Below are 19,185 nucleotides of genomic sequence, written 5' to 3' on the forward strand. Positions count from 1 at the left end.
TCAGGGACAGAATTTGGGATGAAGCCAAAACAAAAAACAGGAAATAGTATCAGAGGTTCTATACACACACACATACACACACACACGCACACACATGCATGCACACATATATATACATACATGTATTATATTTTATATATGACATGTCATATATAAGATATATATCCAAAAGAGGAGCAGGTACTAGGAAGGTTAAGCCTTTCTCTCCAGGAGCACCCATGAGGGCAGGTGGCAGGAGAAAGTCTTTGGTCCAAGATGTTTAAATCTGTATTGATATGTACAGGAAACCAAGAGAATGGGAAGCTCAAAGTATTGCCAGAGCTGTTGCTTCAGGAAATGACTCTGGATTGTGTTACCAATGGTTTGGGTCAGAGGCGGAGACTTAGTGATACTGGTTCTCAGTGCAAATCCCCACATTGTTCACTATGAGGCATTAAAGACAGCTGTTAAATTTGAAGCATTACCAGAAAGATATAACAAATTCACTTATTATTGTTCATGAGCCGCGGAGTAGAATTTTAAGCACAGAGGTCCTGAAACAGCCAAGATTTGATGATGGAGAAAACCTGGTGTGACCTCAGTAGGAGACAGGACGATCACACTGGGGACAAGAAGATTCTGGAATAAAATGAGATAAAATCTGATTCAGAGAAAGGGCCCAAGTTCTCCATTTTAATTTTTAGTGAGGGATTTTATTGGTTGGTTTTTATATTCAATTTCATCCCCAGGGATCTATTTGGAAATAAAACTCTGGAACACACTGAAAACAGAAATTAACCCAAACCATCCAAAAGTCAGTCAGTAGGAGCTGCTAACATCTCTCACAGTCAAAATTGAAGTACGTTTTTTACAACTTAAGATTTGCTCCTTCTCTGAATCAGAGTTTATAGTTTTTCAAGGAAGTATAGTTGATCCATGGAATGAACAATTAAACACTTCATCTTCTACCAAGTTTTTTTTTTTTTAAACTTTCCTGCTAGTCCTAAGATTCTCTGATTTTTCTGAAATAAACAAGATTCACTATAAACTGAGGCCTCTTGAGTCCTAAGGCTGAGTTAACTCTGACGTAATGCCTGGTTATTTGAAAAAGATATTTAATGTAGCAGCTCAGTTTTTTTCATGTACTTACCATTCCCTCCTCTGGAGCCTACACCCTGGATCAATTCATGTCTTTTTCTGAGAAATCTAAACAAGTCTCCTGCTCTGGCAAATAGAAGCAATTCAGAAATGAGAATCTACTTGCCTAAATTCTGTGAACTGGTAGTCTCAATTTGCCTTTTAAACATTTTAAGATAACATTCTAAAGTTAATTTTCTTCTAAAGCTTTTATTGACATAAGGATCACAATTGTTGTGTCCAATCAGCCAAAAGGCCAAAATATCAATCAATATTTATCTTCAAGCTAACAATCAGAGAACCAAAATTCTTGCCAGAATGTGTATAATTCTAGACATACCAATAGATGAACTGACCTTAGCTGGAAGGTGGGAAATGGAAAAGTTAAAACATCTCTGAGAATGGTTTTTATCTTTGATACACTCAAAATTGCTGGAATTAAAACTGGTTTTATTAAATAATCTTTGGCAAATTAAACATATCACAAAGAAGATACAGACATAACATTTACTTCGTTAAGGAAATCAAGGTCTATCCAGGCTTTCATGCTTGTTTCTATGATAAAGATACTTGTACTAAGCCCTGGTACGGTGGCTCACACCTATAATTCCAGCACTTTGGAAGGCCAAGGCAGGAGGATCCCTTGAGGCCAAGAGTTTGAAAACAGCCTGGACAACATAGCAAGACCCCATCTCTACAAAAAGTAGGAAAAATTATCTGGGTGTTGTGGCACGTGCCTGTAGGCCCAACTACATGGGAGGATGAGGCAGGAGGATCACTTGAGCCCAGGATTTTGAGGTAACAGTGAGCTATGATCATGCCACTGTATTCCAGCCTGGGTGACAGAGTGAGACTCTGTCTCAAAAAAGAAAAAAAAGATTAAGAATTACACTTCCAGATAAATACTAAGTAAAATATTTTAAAATAGATAATAAAATATCGAAAAATTTAAAGCAAGAAAATATTTTCAGGCTATCTTGACCTCAGATACAAATATAAACATATATATATATATCTTACATATATAGTATATATAAGATTAATCATTATCTGACATAATGAAAATATGGTCAATATGCCCATTGCATAATAGAGAATTTGACTGAGGCATTTTCATCATCTGATCCTTTCTGTACTCCCTACACAAGTTACAACCTCATGTTGCCCATTTCCTCTCCATCCCAAACTTCCCAGTGTACCTTGTGACTAAGTATGAGGAATTCTCTATGTGGAAGCAGGTAAAAAATCTAGGGAAGTTTATAGTTGTAAATGCCTACCTCAAAAAGGAAGATGATTCAAGAGAATGAAAAGGCAAGCCACTGAGTAGGAGAAAATATTTGCCAAAAACACATCTGACAAAGGACCGTTATCCAAAACATACAAAGAACTCTTAAAACCCAACAATAAGAGAACAACCCAATTAAAAAATGGGCCGAAGACTTTAACAAACACCTCATCCAAAAGATAGACGCGTATGAGAAGATACTCCATATCATATGTCATTGGGGAAATGTAAATTAAAACAGGAATGAGAAAACATTGCACACCTATTAGAATGGCCAAAATGCAAACACTGACAACAACAAATGATGGAGAGGATATGGAGCAATAGGAACTCTCATTCATTGCTGATGAGAATGCAAAACAGTACAGCCACTTTGGAAGACAGTTTGGCACTTTCTTACAAAACTGAACATACTCTAACATACAATCCATCAATTGCATTCCTTGGCATCTACCAAAAGGAGCTGAAAACTTATGTCTGCACAAAAACCTGCATATGGATATTTATAACAACTTTATCCATAATTGCCAAAACTTGGAAGCAACCAACATGTCCTTTAATAGGTGAATGGATAAACTGTGGTACATCCAGACAATGGAATATCATTCAGCACTAAAAATAAATTAGCTAACAAGCCATTAAGAGACATGTAAGAAATTTAAATGCAAATTACTAAGTAAAAGAAGCCCATCTCAAAAGGTCACATACTGTTTGATTGCAACTATGTGACATTCTGGAAAAGGCAAGACTATAGAGACCATAAAAAGATCAGTGGTTGCCAGGGGTTAGCAGAGGGAAGAGGGATGACTAGACAGAGCACAGAAGATTCTTAAAGGAATGAAACTACTCAGTATGATACTACAATGGTGAATAAATGTCATTATAAATTTGTCAAAACACATAGAATGTACAACACTAAGAGTGAACCCGAATGTAAACTATGGACTCTGGGTGATAATGATGCGTAAATATAGCTTTATCAATTGTAACAGATGTACCACTCTGGTGTGGGATGTTGATAGTGGGGAAGCTACGCATATGTGGGAGAAAGGGAGGTATGGGAAATCTCTCTGTCTTCCATTCAATTTTGCTGAGAACCTAAAATTTCTCTTAAAAATAAAGTTTATTGAAAAGAAGAAGATAGGCTTCAAATCAATAACCTCACTTGCTACCTTAAGAAACTAGGAAAAAAAAGAACAAACAAAATCCAAACCAACCAGAATAATAAAGATTGGAAAGAAGATAAACAAAATAGAGAATAGAAAAACAATAATCAATGAAAATAAAGTTGTTTGAATATCCATATTCATAGCAGCAGTATTCACAATAGCTAAAAGGTAGAAACAACCTTAGTATCTATTGATAGAAAAATGGATAAACCAAATATGGTATATACATACAATAGAATATTAGTCACCTTTAAAAAGGAAGGAAATTCTGACATGTTATAATATGAGTGAACCTTGAAGAATATTATGTTAAGTGAAATAAGCCAGTCACAAAAGTGCAACTATTATACGATTCCACTTACATATGAGGTACCCAGTCTTTAAATTCATAGAGATGGAAATTAGAATGGTGGTTGCCAGGGGCTAGGAGGAGGGGGAAATTGGGAGTTAGCGCTTAATGGGTACAGAGTTTCAGTTGGGGAAGATGAAAAAGCTCTGGAAATGGATGGTGATGATGGTGGCACAACAATGTGAATGTACTTAATGCCACAGAACCTTACACTTAAAGGTGGTTAAAATGGTAGTTTTTATGTTATGTATATTTTACCACAATAAAAAAAAAAAGAACCAAAAAGTTGGTTGTTTGAAATAATCAACAAAATTGGCAACTCTTAGCTAAACTCACCAGGAAAAAAAGAGGGAAGACTAGTATTAGGTCCTTTAATATGAAATGTCCAATTTCTAATCAAAAGCTTAGTTTAGGCCAGGTGCAGTGGCTCACGCCTATAATCCTAGCACTCTAGGAGGCTGAGGCAGGAGGATTGCTTGAGCTCAGGAGTTTGAGACCAGCCTGAGCAAGAGTGTGACCCCCATCTATACTAAAAATAGAAAAAATTCGCTGGGCATGGAGGCGTGTGCCTGTAGTCCCAGCTACTCAGGAGGCTGAGGCAGGAGGACTGTTTGAACCCAGGAGTATGAGGTTGCTGTGAGCTAGGCTAACGCCACAGCATTCTAGCCTGGGCAACATAGTGAGACTCTTTCTCAAAAAAAAAAAAAAAAAGTTTAGTTTATCATATTTCAGACGAGAAGCAGTACAATTAATCAAAGTATACGCCTAAAGATGTGACACAGTTTTACCATCTCAATGATAGCTTGTTTATGCCAGGAGCGAAGAAGCCTGGAGGATGAGTAGTGATGAAATCGTGAAAGGCGTTTTCCACAGCTTGTTGAGAATTGAATATTTTTCCTTGCAAGAAGTGTTCCAAAGCCTGGAAGAAGTGGTAGTCAGTTGGTGCAAGGTCTGGTGAATACAGTGGATGACAGAGAGTTTCCAAATCCAGCTGCTATAGTTTAAGCAGCATTGTTTGTGTAACATGTGGTCAAGCATCATCTTGCAAGAGGATTGGCTTGTCTCTATTGACCAATCTCAGCTGCTTAATCGCAAGCACCCTCATCATTTCATCGAACTGGTTGCAGCAGACATCCACTGTAATCGACTGACCAAGTTTCATGAAGCTGTAGTGGATAATACCTGTGCTGGACCACCAAACAGACACCATTTCCTTTTTTTAATGAATATTCAGTTTTGGACTGTGTTTTGGCACTTCATCTTTATCCAAGCATTGTAATGAATGCTTATAATTGTCAAAAATAATCCATTTTTATCATACATAACAATATGGTATAGAAATGGTTGGCCTTTATGTTGTGACAGCAAAGAAAGGCAAACTTTGAGACGATTTCTCTTCTGATGCTCGTTTAATTCATGCAGAACCCATCTATCCAGTTTCTTTACCTTGCCAATTTGTTTCAAATGATCCCATATTGCTGGAATGGCAATGTCAAACCTTGCTGCTAATTGAGTGAGCATGTGTACTATGTGGTCATCGCATTCAAAATGACTGAGCAAGTAGAGCAACAAATCTGCATCAAATTTTGCGTTAAGCTTGAACGTTCCTCCGTGAAAACTCTTTGGATGATTCAGAAGGCTTTCAGGGACAATGCAATGAGTGTAGCACAAATAAAAATGGTACAAATGCTTCAAAGATGGTCGAGAATCTGTTGAAAGTGATCCACGTTCTGGAAGGCCTGCTACAAGCAGAACACCTGAGAATGTTGAACGCCTACAGGTTAGGTTAAGAGAGGCTAAGAGAACTGTGTGAAGTCCCAAGGTGCCTACTTTGAAGAGGACTAAGTCCTCATCGTCCTAAATACAATGTTTCTTGTATTTTGCATCTTCTTCAATAAGTGTCTCTACTATTCATATTATATAGCTGGATACTTTCTGGACAAACCTCTTATATGGGAACTTCCTCAACCCAATTAAGGGCATTTTTTTAGACCTACAGCTAACATCTTCATAATGAAAGACTGAAAACTTTCTCCTTGAGATCAGGAACGAGACAAAGATGTCTGCTCTCACCACTTATATTCATCAGCCTGAGCAATTTAAGAAAAGGAAATAAAAGGCAGAATGGGTATAGGGTTTCTTTTTGGACTAATGAAAATGTTCTAGAATTAAATAATGGCGATAGTTGTTCAACATTGTTAATATAAGAAAAATGGTTAAAAAAGCTAAATTTTATGTTATATAAATTTTATCTCAATTAATAAACTAATTAAATAAATGCTTCTAGAGACACATGCCCTGCCATTCCTCAGAAACTCATTCCACTCCTCAACTACCATTGCTATCACGAAAATCTTAGGTCAAACTGAAACCTTGAATGTTGCATCTTGAGTCCATTTTCTTTTTTCAGAAAAATGTTCATTTATTTAATGGTACATTTTATATGTGTGTGTGTGTGTGTATATATATATATATATATATAATGTGTGTATATGTGTATATATACATATACCTAGAGAGAGGGAGAGACAGATAAAAAGAGAGAGAGATATTGGGTGGCTAACATATTAAGGTTTACAATTATTTTAACTTTATTACTACAAAAGTAATAAATTGGTTCAAAATAGCAGACTAAGCACATGTTCAATTTCTCTCTCCTGCCCAGATTCCAAGAAATGAATTCTTTTTTCAAAACTCTATAACATGCCTGGAAGACAAAGCAGGAATTGTCTTGGTGGATCAGAAATTAATAGTTCTTAAAAATCCAAAGGCAGATGTGACCACATTGAACAAGGACCATGCAGGAGACAGATGCTGTAAAAGTGAGACCCGTATTATATCCCCATAAAGGATGTATCCCAGAAATGGATATAAAAATATTAATATTCTCATTAAAAATATAAAAAAAGGAGTCAAGAACAAGACAATATTGTTGTATATCCCTGCTACTTTTCAACACTGCAAAGGAGATCCTAAAGGAATGAATGTTAAAAAATGAGAGAAAGAAAGAAAAAATATAATAGGAATAAATGGAAATAAAATTGTCAATATTCCCAGATGGTAGTCTATGTAGAAAACCCAAGAGAATTAAGTGACAAACTATTAAAACCAAGAAGAGACCTTAATACATAATCAGATACAATAAGATCATACAAAAAAATGTATCTTTATACAGTACTAGCAATAACCAATCAGAATTATTTCATTTTGTTTAATTTCTTTTTCAATACAGAAATTTACAGAGACAATCAAAACTCCTTGTGTACCTCTTCCCCATTTCATTAAACTCTCTCTCCCCACTTGCAAAACCACTATTTACATCTGTAGTTTTTCGTTCCCATGCATGCTTTTTATGTTATTATGTGAATGTGTCCTTAAAAAGGCATTATTGAAATTATTTCAAAATAAAAAGTATATATTATTATTTTACACATTCAAAAGCTGTATATAAATGGTATTAGATTATATATATCATTCTGCAACTTGATTTTACCCACTAATATTTTTAGACTTATTCAAGTTGATATATATACATGTATATGGCATTCTTTTCTTATTATCTGGAGTCAGTATGAATGTATACTTTTAAAAAAATATTGTTTCTCTCATTTCCAGAAATATATATGTGATAAGTAAAAAATGAATCTCAAAGGATATATATGTTAAAGACAAATATCACAATGGAAGTACAAACCAGCCAACTTGGAAAAAATTGAAAATAATCTCAATGTCCACCAATAGGAAGAAGGTTAAATAAATTATAGTACATCTATAATATGGAAAGTGATATTATAGTTTTTAAAAAGAATTTAGTAGATCTGTACTGACATGGAAAGATTTCCAGGACATAAAAGAAAATATAAAACAACATGACCCCTTTCATGTAAAAATTAAAATTATGTATTTTTAATCACATATATATTAATGTATTTTAGAAAAACAGAATACTGATACACTGGGTGCCTTGGAATAAGTGAGTGGGTTTGAGGGAGTAGAAAAAAAGATGCTTTTACTGTCTATTGTTAGATTTTTTTTTTAAAAAGAGAACATGTTCTTGTATTGTATTTTTTAGTAGGTAAACTGATGATCCACTGATAGACAAATACTAGACCAAAAAAAGTGGAAACTGATGATCCACTGATAGACAAATACTAGACAAAAAAAAAGTGGTCAAGAGGAATAGACAAATGACCGATTCTCAGGGCATATAACCCAATAAGAGCTGACCATATTATAAGCTTTTCAAATAGTTACAATTGGCATACTTATAAACTAAGACTCCCTGAAATTTCCACTTTATTTATGCTTTTCTTTTTATTTGCTTGATTAGGATACAGGAAAGCAAGACAGATAGTTGTAATAAACATACACTTACTAATAGATCTGAAAGTTTTTGGTCGGAAAAGACAGCCACGGAAATTCAAACGCAGCACATTGAGACGCCACCTTTGCAAAGTAGACACAACGTATTTATCTGTAATCACATTTTTCACTGTGGAAAAGTCAATCTAAAAAGGATAAACAAAAGGCATTAAGAAATGAGAAAGATATGTTTCATGTAAAAATTTTAAATATTTTAAAGTATCAAGTACTAAGAGCTCTTCATCACATCATTTCCAAATAGGAGACTGAAATGTTAGTTTGAGTGCTCTATTTGGTATAATATCAGTCCTTTATTTAGTATTAGTATTTAGTATTAGTATTGAGTGCTCTATTTATAATTTTATAAATAAAATAAGGAATACACACACATATATTCCTGTTTGTTTCCAAAAATGATTTTAAGTTGGCTAATAAAATAAAAAATATAGCATATTAGGATAAAAAAAAAAAGTAAATGCAAAATGGCTTCCTAACATACAAGGTAACGTCCAGTCTGTCTTGTGAGTTAAGATATATAAATTAAAACAACCATGAGATACCAGATATCAAAGAGTATAGAGAGCTAAAAAAATTTTAGAGCAAAAGGTATTCCATAACTCCATACACTTTTGTGATTATAAATTAATCTACTCTTTACCCTAACAATTTTACTTCTAGGAATTTATCCTGCAGATATAATCATATATGTGTACAAAAAAATAAGAAACAGGATGCTCACTATAGGACTTTAATAGCAAAAGAAAGGAACCATCTCAATATCTTTCAATAGGAGACTGCTTAAATAAACTAAGGGAATTCCATGCAATAAAACACAAGACAGAAGCTGAATTCAGGACAAAAAGCACAACTTAGAAAGAGAAAACCTAAAGCTACAGGGTCCAGGTGTGCTGCTCTCTGATCGGCTGATTCAATTCAGGGACAAAATTCACAATATCTAGAGAACTTAATGAACTCAAATCTTTCATGAATATTACTCCTTGATGCCAAGCTTTTTATGAGAATTGGGTCTCAGAGCTCAAGATTATATTATTTTAAAAGAACATGGAGAGCAGAAATTCTATGCTTCCAGTTAGGGGAAAAGCAAATGGCAGACCTGATGTTCCTTTATAAATATTTAATAATAAAAAGCACACACTTTGTAGTCAGACAGATCAGTCTGAATCCCATCCCAGCCACTTAATGTTAAAACTTAGACAATTAACTTAACTAAGCCTTAGTTTTTTCATCTGTAAAATGGGAAAAATAATGATGTATAACTCAGGAAGCTATAGAGACAAATTGAGAAAATGCAAGTGAAGTGCCTAGTATAGCACCTGGCATACAGGCAGCACTCAACAAATATTAGATACTTTTATTAGTTCAAAAAACATGACAAAGCAGCACAAAATATGGAGTAAAAAAATTTAAAAATAAAGCATAGAATAGAACTAAAATACACTACACAGAAGCAAAGCCTGTTTGATATTCTTAGTGTGTTTGCATGCACACAGACACATATACACTCTGGCATTTTCTAATATGGACTCCTAGGATGGCACTTTTGTACTATCCTTGCTCTAGGTTATTTTTGTACTATTTTTGTAAGCTGAAACATGTCTATGTTTCTCATTCCAGAGACACTGGAGAGAGGACTCAGCCAACAATAAAAAAATAAGGGAATAAGCATATGTCACCCAATAATTTCTCTTATCTGTTTCTTGGATGATACTTTAATCTCAACAAATATGATCATTTATGCCATAAATCAATGTTCAGTGGCAACATATTCCCTATTGTCTGAAGTCCAGTCAATAGCTGACTTCACAATCCCTCCTTATTGCTAATGATTAGAGGACTGATGATAACACATGCTCAGACTGACCTATAAACAGGTGGCCTGGTGCCATTTTGTAGAAACTCTAAAACTTATTCAAAGAAACTAAGAGCAGCTGAGAAGGTGCCAGGGGCTCTAGTTCCATAAGTCAACTCAACATCTTTGCATCCCATCACAGCACTGTCCCATTCTTGGTTGTACTGTTCTACTCTCGCTCTGGAAAGAAGAGAATTGACTGCATCTTACCAAATCCATCTTAGCTAACAAATTAGATATTCCGGTCTTAAGTTTATTTTTAGTTTAAGGTAGTGAGTCTCAAACTTTAGCCAGCATCAGAATCATCTGGATGAATTGCTAAAACAGATTACTGATTACTACCCCCCCCGAGTTTCTGACACAGTAGGTCTGGGGTGGAGTCTGAGAATTTGCATTTCCAACAAGTTCCTGGGTGATGCTAATGCTATGGGTTCCAGGACCACACTTTGAGAACCACTGGTTTAACGTGATAAATCTCTTACTTATGTTACAGACGTTTGGGAATGTTACTTTTTCCTTTTGAACACCATAAAGAAGAAAAAATGAATCCAACTGGTCTAAAGGAGGAAAAATATGTACAATATTAAGATTAGGAAATATCTGCAGAAGCCGGACAGGAGTTAGAAAAAGCCAACACTTTTGCCTAGAAGTCTCACTGGATAAAGACGAGGAGAATATGAGTACATGGCAGTGAGGAATAATGCCAGGGTAGGAAGTTAAGTTTCTTTATGTTCAGAAATTTCTCTTTTCCACAATTGTATGTTGCCCTCCATCTTACATTCTGCCTTTATTTGTGAGTGTTCAAATGTGGCACAATTATAATAAGCATTTCAGCACATACAATAGCTTTGTTCAGAAGGCAATGAGAAATTGAGATGTTCACAAACTTAAACTTTTAACTGAAAATATCAATACTATGGTATCAATGTTATTGTTTATCAATCAGCCCTGGCCCCTCCATGCTCACATGAACCTATGCGCTCATCAATTTTACAAACCATCAACCAGGTACACTAGGTCATCCTTCTTTTTTGTAGAACTACACCCTCCAAATTATGAGTAATGAAAAGGCTGTTACACACCACAAACTAAACTGTCTTTCCCACAGGCAAGGACTCAACAAATAGTCTGTGCTTGTGAAAAGAAGGTAGACAAACATTAATAATAAAACTAGGATGAGGTACAAATTATCCAATAAAATGGAGCTTCGTTTTGATCCAAAAATAATATTTAATTTGTATGTACCATTTAAATTTTAAAATACTAGTAATGTATCTCTTAAAATAACATTATTATCTTTTTAATCTCTTCCTCCAGGCTTGCGCCTGAACAAAAGAAAAACAAATGCACTTGCTGCTAGCAGCCACAGAGTGGGGAGCAGAGAAGGTTGGCTTTACAGCAGTCCATTCTCCTTTAAGAACTAGAATAAAGACAGTTCAATTAGTCTCTACTTACAGCATTCCACAATGAACTCATCTGTGTCATTGACAGCCAGGCATGATTAACTTGACCACATATTATCACATCTCTCAAACTGAGGTAGAAGAAAATCTAAACACAAAAATACACAATTTTGAAAAATATGTGAACTTTGATGTAACTCTTCCACTTAGCTTTTGTGTGTGTGTGTTAATAATGGTAATGTAATCTATACATTGCAATAGCAGGAGTTATTAAGTGCTAGAATTTTATCTGAGGAATTTTTTTTTTTTTGAGACAGAATCTTGCTCTGTTTCCTGGCCTAGAGTGCCATGGCGTCAGCCCAGCTCACAGCAACCTCAAACTCCTGGGCTCAAGCTATTCTCTTGCCTCAGCCTCCAGAGTAGCTGGGACTACGGGTGCTCACCTCCACACCTGGCTGTTTTTCTATTTTTAGTAGAGATGGGGTCTCACTCTTGCTCAGCCTGGTCTCCAGCTCCTGAGCTCAAGAGATCCTCCCACTTCAGCCTCCCAGAGTGCTAGGATTACAGGTGTGAGCCACTCCACGCCCAGCCTGAAGATAGGAATTTTATCCAAAGTACTAGAACTTACACGCTGATGCCTTTTATATAATCCTTTTACTTGATAGTTGCAGAAGGATGATGAGAAAGATAAGCATATTTGTTTTATTTTCTGAATGAAGGTGGAATTCTGCTAAAAAATGAGTGATTTTCTCTAAATAGTAGCTGGTATATAGAAGGCATTCAATAATTGTTTGCTGAATTGAACTGGATTATTTCTAAAGTTATAGGATTCCTGGGAAAGATCAACAAAGCCACTTTGGCTACTATTTCTTGGGAAAGGGTAGACTAGAAAATCAGGAAATCATTTTGATACAAAACATTAGTAAATGATAAAACAAATATTTCTTTAAAAAAATTTCAGTTTTCAAGAAAGTAGAAGAAATATCCAGGGCTTCAGTCCTTGTAAATCCAGACTGGTAATAAGGTGCTCATGCTATAGTTGCTTGGGAGACAGGAACAGTGGAGATGGTTGCTGTTTTTCCAAATCTGAACAAATGGGCTATGAAGAGACTGAAGAAAGTCACTAGGCTTCTACAAAGCTGCTACAGTCATGCTCCAACAATGTTTCAGTCAATGGCAAACTGCATACATGATGGTGGTCCAATATAATGGAGCTGAAAAATTCCTGTTGTCTAGTGATGTCATAGCCATTGTAAGGTTGTAGTGTATTACTTAATTTTTTAATAAATTTAATGTACAGTGTTCATAAAATCTACAGTTGTGTAAAGAAATGTCCTATGCCTTCACATTCACTCACCACTTACTCACTGACTCACCCAGAAGAACTTCAAATTCTGCAAGTTCCATTCATGGTAAGTGCCCTACACAGGTATACCACTTGCTTATCTTTTAGACCATACTTTTACTGTACCTTTTCTATGTTTAGATATTTAGATATTTATCATTGTTCTATAATTACCTACAGTATTCTGTACAGTAATATGCTATATAGGTTTACAGCCTAGGAACAATAGGCTATACCATATAGCCTACATGTGTAGTAGGCTGTACCACCTAAGTTTGTGTAAGTACACTCTATGATGTTCGCATGATGACAAAATCACCTAACAACACATTTCTCAGAATGTATTCCCATCGTTAAGCAATGCACGACTGTAATTGTAACAGAGAGGAAGGAAGAAATCCAGAATTATGAAAGAGTTAGAAAAAATATGTACCATTGGCAAAAGAAAAACTAGGGTACCCAGCCTGAGAGAAGTGAAGTATCTCAGGAATGGAAAAACAAATACTGTATGTTCTCACTTATAAGTGGGAGCAAAGCAGTGAGTATGCATGGTCATACAGAGTGGCATAATGGACACTGGAGACTCAGAAGCAGGGAGGCTGGGAGGGACAAAGAGAAATTACCTACTGGGTACAATGTATACTATTTGGGTGACAGTAAAAGCTAAAAGCTGTGACTTCACCACTATACAATTCATCCATGCAACAAAAAACCATTTGTACACTCTAAATCTATTGAAGTAAATTTTTTAAAAAAAGGAAATTAAAAAAAACCTTCCAAAGAATTTGTAATCAAAGACCAGCTATCATGTGTGTTGGGATTTGAATTTTAATTACTTGTGGTATCTAATTTGAATTTATTATCTTTATAACAGATTTGATGTATAAACATACAAAGAAGTTCCAAGCTGGTAAAAACTCTGAGACAGTGGCATAAATAAATATCATTTTCTTTAAAGAGACACTTACTCAAGCCAGGCTTTATAGGATTCCCACAGATTAAGCCCCCCAAAATTTAGATCCCAATCAAAAATTGCAAAACACATGAAGAAAGAAACCCCCTCAAGAGTCAACAGAAATAAAAACAATAACTTCATAAATAAAATTTTCAAATAGTGATTATAAAACCTTTAAAGTGATAAAAACATAGAGAGAAAAATAAAACTTGAGGATATTGTCAAAAAAGGATTGGGCAGATATGTATAATAAAATAACCAAATAAAATTCATGGGAATTAAAAATATAATTATTAAAATTAAAAACTCAATGGATGAGTTAGATAGCAGATGCAACTCAGCTAAAAAGAGAGTGAACAAACTGGAATCTGTATCTGAACAAATGACAGAGAATAAGGTATAGAAAGACAAAGAGATGGAAAAATACAAAGGATGTTAAGAGACACATTACATAACATGAAAAGGTCCAACATACATCTTTATAGAATTTTCAGGAGGGAATAAGACAATGTAATCAAAGCAAAATTTTAAAATACCACAGATTAAAATGTTCTAGAACTGATGAAAGGCAACAATTCTCAGATTCAAAAAGCACAAGAAGTTCCAAGCAGGAAAATGAAAAGATATTCATGGCATTCTAGTGAAATTGCAAAAGGCCAAAAACAAAACAAAACAAAACAAAACAAATCTTAAAGGCAACTGAAGACAGATTATCTCCAAAAGAATGTCACTTAGACATCAACAACATAAGGCAGAAGTCAGCAGAAAATAATTATCAATCTCAAATACCATATGCAAGTAAATTACAGCCCAAGAATGAGCCATAAGAAAAGATACTTTTGCCAGACATGGTGACACATGCCTGTAGTCCCATGGAGTCTGAGGCGGAAGGACTGCTTGAGCACAGGAGTTTGAGGCCAGATTGGGTAACACAAGGAAACCCTCTCCTGCTACCAAGAAAAAAATTATTTAAAAAAGACACTTTAAGACAAAGACTAAGAGAGTTTTCCTCCAACAGACCCTTTAACAAAAGAACTTCTAAAAAACATTGAAAGCAGAAGAAAGGTGTGAGATGCAAATAGCAGTAATGGGCAAAGAATCTAGTAAAAATGTAGGTAGAACCACTAACATTATAAAACAGGATAATGATGACTAGTATGGGAGTATAAAAAGGTGGGAAAAAAATACTAGATAATAATAAGACTCTAACAATGAAGAGAGTAACCAGAGTTAAAGTGCTCTAAATTCAGGTTATTACTTAGGAAGAAAGTATAAATGTTAATTTACTTTCAGCCTTATTAGTAAGCATACATGTTAAAAATACTTAAAAGTAACCAGTAAAATAGTAGAAATAAAATGTATATCTTCTAAAACATGAAAGTAGGAAAAAGGGGGCAGATTTTAAAACTCAATAAAGGCAAGACAGGAGAAAAAAGCATATAAAAAGATAATAAATCGTATAAAATAAAATGAGTAGAATGAATCCAAGTATATCAATAGTTGCAATAAATTTAACAAAATTCACTGGTTAGAAGACAAAAATTATCCCTAATAATGCTTTTTGCCTTACTGTTTTGCTGATGTTAATATGGCTATCAGCTTTCTTAATTTTATTTTTAATTGACAAATAATTATATTTATGGGGTACAATGTGTTGTTTTGCTATATATTTACAATGTGGACTGATTATATTGGGTTAATTAATAATCCATTGCCTCACATACTATTACTTTTTTTGTGAAGGAAACATTTAAAATGTACTCTGCCAGGCACAGAAAGACAAATACTGCATGATCTCACTTATATGTGGAATCTTAGAAAGTTGAACTCATAGAAGCAGAGAGTAGAATGATGGTTATCAGCTTTCTTTCATTTGTGTTCATTTTGTTTCATATTGTGTTTTAGGTAGATTTTTAAAGCTCATCTGATACACTGTGACTACATAATAATTAAAGGAAAAAGTTTACTAGAGATATATAACAATCCTAAACATACAGGCATCTAATATAGCCACAAAGTTACAAGGAGAAATGGACAAATCCAGTCATGATGAAAGATAGTATCAAAACTATCTCACTAGCTGATAGATCAATGTGAGGGACTAAGTCTTACTGGGATTTCTCAGTGTTCCTGTGAAAAGCTCCAGCCTCCAGAGGCATAGATATCAATATGAAATAAAGAATGTTTAGCCTTCACTTCCTCTACAAACATTTTACTTTCCACATACCATCAAGATTAGATCTGTAGCCAACTGTCTAGTTAATTGCTCTGATCCAAAAGGATAATAAATCTTCTCTTATCTCCCCAAGAAGGTCAAATGGTTACAGCCTAGATTAGTCAAATTCCGAAAGTGCCAGGAAAGATCCTTAGTAATTTACATTTCAAGGAGAAATGTGGTCCCAGGGCCTTGGAGACACCTGGAGGTCATAAAAGCTGGAGATACCAGGGCTTATCTGGCCCTTGGAGAGGTGTAGTACAAGAAGGCCTGCCTGTCTCTTTTACTTATAAGCATCCTTGTGATTTCATTGGGTCCACCCGGATAATCCAGGATAATCGCCCCATCTCAAAATCCTTAATGTACTCACATCTGAAAAGATTCTTGCCATGTAAAGTAACATATTCTCAGGTTCCAATAGGGTAAGGATGTGGACTTCTTTGAAAGGACCAATGTTTTGCCTACTAAATACTATGTGAGGAACTAATAAACACTAAATTTAAAAGAGCAATTACCTCTCAGAGAAGAGAATGCAATCAGGGAGGCTTTAGTTATGTTTTATTTCTTAAGCTGGGTGGTGAGTATACAGTTGTTCATTATATGATATTTCTTTGCATACCTGAAATATTTTATTTTAATGCCCCACTCGTGAATAAAATACCTAGGAATAAACGTAATTTAAGGAAGTGAAAGACTAGTATACTGAAAACTACAAAACATTGCTGAAAAAAATTTTAAAGACCTAAATAAATAAAAAGACATCCCATGTTCACAGATTGGAAGACATAATAATAACAATAAAAGGAACCGAATCAGAATGTTAAATCTGCCTATGAATAAACACCAAAAAAAAATAGGCCTAGAGAGTTTTACAAGAGTATTTTATCAAATATCCAAAGAATAGATACTACTAACAATGAAAATACTAAGATATCAATACTACCCGAAGTGATCTATAGATTCAATGCAATCCCTATCAAAATTCCAAAGGCTTTTTGCAGAAATGGAAAAGCTGACCCTCAAATTCATATGGAATTACAAGAGGTCCCAAATAGCCAAGACGATTTTGAAAAAGAACAAATTTGGAAGGCTCACACTTCCTGATTTCAAAACTTACCACAAAGCTACAGTAATCAAAACATCAAGGTACAGGATAAACATATAGACCAATGTAATAGAATTGAGAGTCCAGAAATAAACCCATATATCTATGGCCAACTGATTTTCAACATGTGTGCCAAAACCATTCAATGACGAAAGAACAATCTTTTCAACAAATTGTGCTGGGACAACTGGATATCCAAATGTAAAAGAATGAATTTGGGTCCTCTACCTCACACCATATAAAAAGTTAACTTGAAATGGGATCAATGACCTAAATATAAGAACTAAAATCTTAAAACTCTTGGGAAAAAAACAGGGATAAATCTTCATGACCTTGGGTTTAGCAAAGAATTCTTAGATATGACACGAAAAGCATGAGCAGCAAAGGAAAAAATAGACTTCATCAAAATGCAAAACTTTCGTGCATCAAAGGACATTATAAAGAAAGTAAAAACTTTACTTTTTGTCTGTATGTGCTACAGAGGGAAAAAGATGCTAGCAATTAAATCAGTCATTGAAATGACCAAGAAGCCTCGGAAAAGTATTATAATAGAATAGGTGGCCTGAAAACTGTCCTTATAGTTTTGTACTTGTAGAGTATTTTCAAAGAAAAGAGGAGGTATTATGATTGGTCGTATGTCCAGAGATGTAAAAGCAACCCAGAAAAGAGAAGTGGCAGCACAGAAAAGCAGTAGAAGTATAGGGCCAATTCTCTGAGAGTGCAGGAGATAGAACAAATGAGTTGTGTAAGAACAACTTAGAGAAAGAGTGAGGCAGGAAGCAAAGCCCTAAGGATAGCACACTGTAATAGAACTAATTAAGATACAAAGTCCTTGATGAGAGCACCTCTAAGTCCCCTAAAACACACATGAAGCAAACAGGAGAACTAAGAGCACAGCTACTCATGGTAGACTGAGCCTTGATTCACTTGGCCTTTATTCCAATTCATCACTATTCCTTCAAAGGTTACTGTATTTGTTTCCTAGGGCTACCATAACAAATTACCACAAATTGGGTGGCTTAAAACAACAACAGAAATTCATTCTCGGTGCTGGAGGCTAGAGGTCTGAAATCAAGATGCTAGGAGGGCAGTGCTCCCTCTGAAGTTCCTGTGGGAGAATTCTTCCTTGACTCTTCCTAGCACCTTGTGGTTGTTGGCATTCCTTGGCTTATAGCTACATCACTCCAATCTTTGCCTCTGTCATCAATCACATGGTCTTCTTTTCTCTGGTGTGTACCTGTCTCTCCTTTCTCTTATACAGACACCAGTGATTAGATTTAGGGCCCATCCTAACTCCCTATGAACTCAACTAAGTATCAATACAGCTGCAAAAATCCTATTTCCAAATAATAAGGTCACATTCTGAGGTTCTGGGTGGACATGAATTTTGGGAGGACACAATTCAATGCAGAATTTCCAAACTTCTCTGATTCCGTTTCCTTATCCTAATGAGGATCTTTGATGAGATAATCTCTAAAAGCCTCTTCCATACCTAAAATTTTATGATTCATGGATAGTTAAAACTAGACTCCCACTTATATTGCTATTGTGTAATTTTTAATGTTAAGTCTAAAGATTTATTTTTCCATATTGTGATTATTTTCATGTATGAATTCTAATAGGGGCCGGGCGCGGTGGCTCACGCCTGTAATCCTAGCACTCTGGGAGGCCGAGGTGGGCGGATCGTTTGAGCTCAGGAGTTCGAGACCAGCCTGAGCAAGAGCGAGACCCCATCTCTACTAAAAATAGAAAGAAATTATATGGACAGCTAAAAAAATATAGAGAGAGAGAAAAAATTAGCCGGGCATGGTGGTGCATGCCTGTAGTCCCAGCTACTCGGGAGGCTGAGACAGTAGGATCGCTTGAGCTCAGGAGTTTGAGGTTGCTGTGAGCTAGGCTGACGCCACGGCACTCACTCTAGCCTGGGCAACAGAGTGAGACTCTGTCTCAAAAAAAAAAAAAAAAAAAAAAAAAAAAATTCTAATAGGATATTAATTACAGCAAAAAAAAG

General features: G+C 35.2%; 1 protein-coding gene across 1 annotated transcript in view; it reads right to left on the reverse strand.

Moving 5' to 3' along the window:
* The window catches only part of FBXL13 (F-box and leucine rich repeat protein 13), a 182,408-nt gene that overhangs the window by 107,910 nt on the left and 55,313 nt on the right, over positions 1 to 19,185 (reverse strand). Inside the window, exons 8-9 of the mRNA XM_069461649.1 lie at positions 11,607 to 11,702; positions 8,295 to 8,427 (exon numbers count right to left, since the gene is read on the reverse strand). Coding sequence (XP_069317750.1) covers positions 8,295 to 8,427; positions 11,607 to 11,702 — 229 coding nt within the window. The remainder of the gene's footprint in view (positions 1 to 8,294; positions 8,428 to 11,606; positions 11,703 to 19,185) is intronic.

Source organism: Eulemur rufifrons, chromosome 29 (assembly GCF_041146395.1).
Source record: "Eulemur rufifrons isolate Redbay chromosome 29, OSU_ERuf_1, whole genome shotgun sequence".
In the NCBI taxonomy this organism is placed as follows: Eukaryota; Metazoa; Chordata; class Mammalia; order Primates; family Lemuridae; genus Eulemur; species Eulemur rufifrons.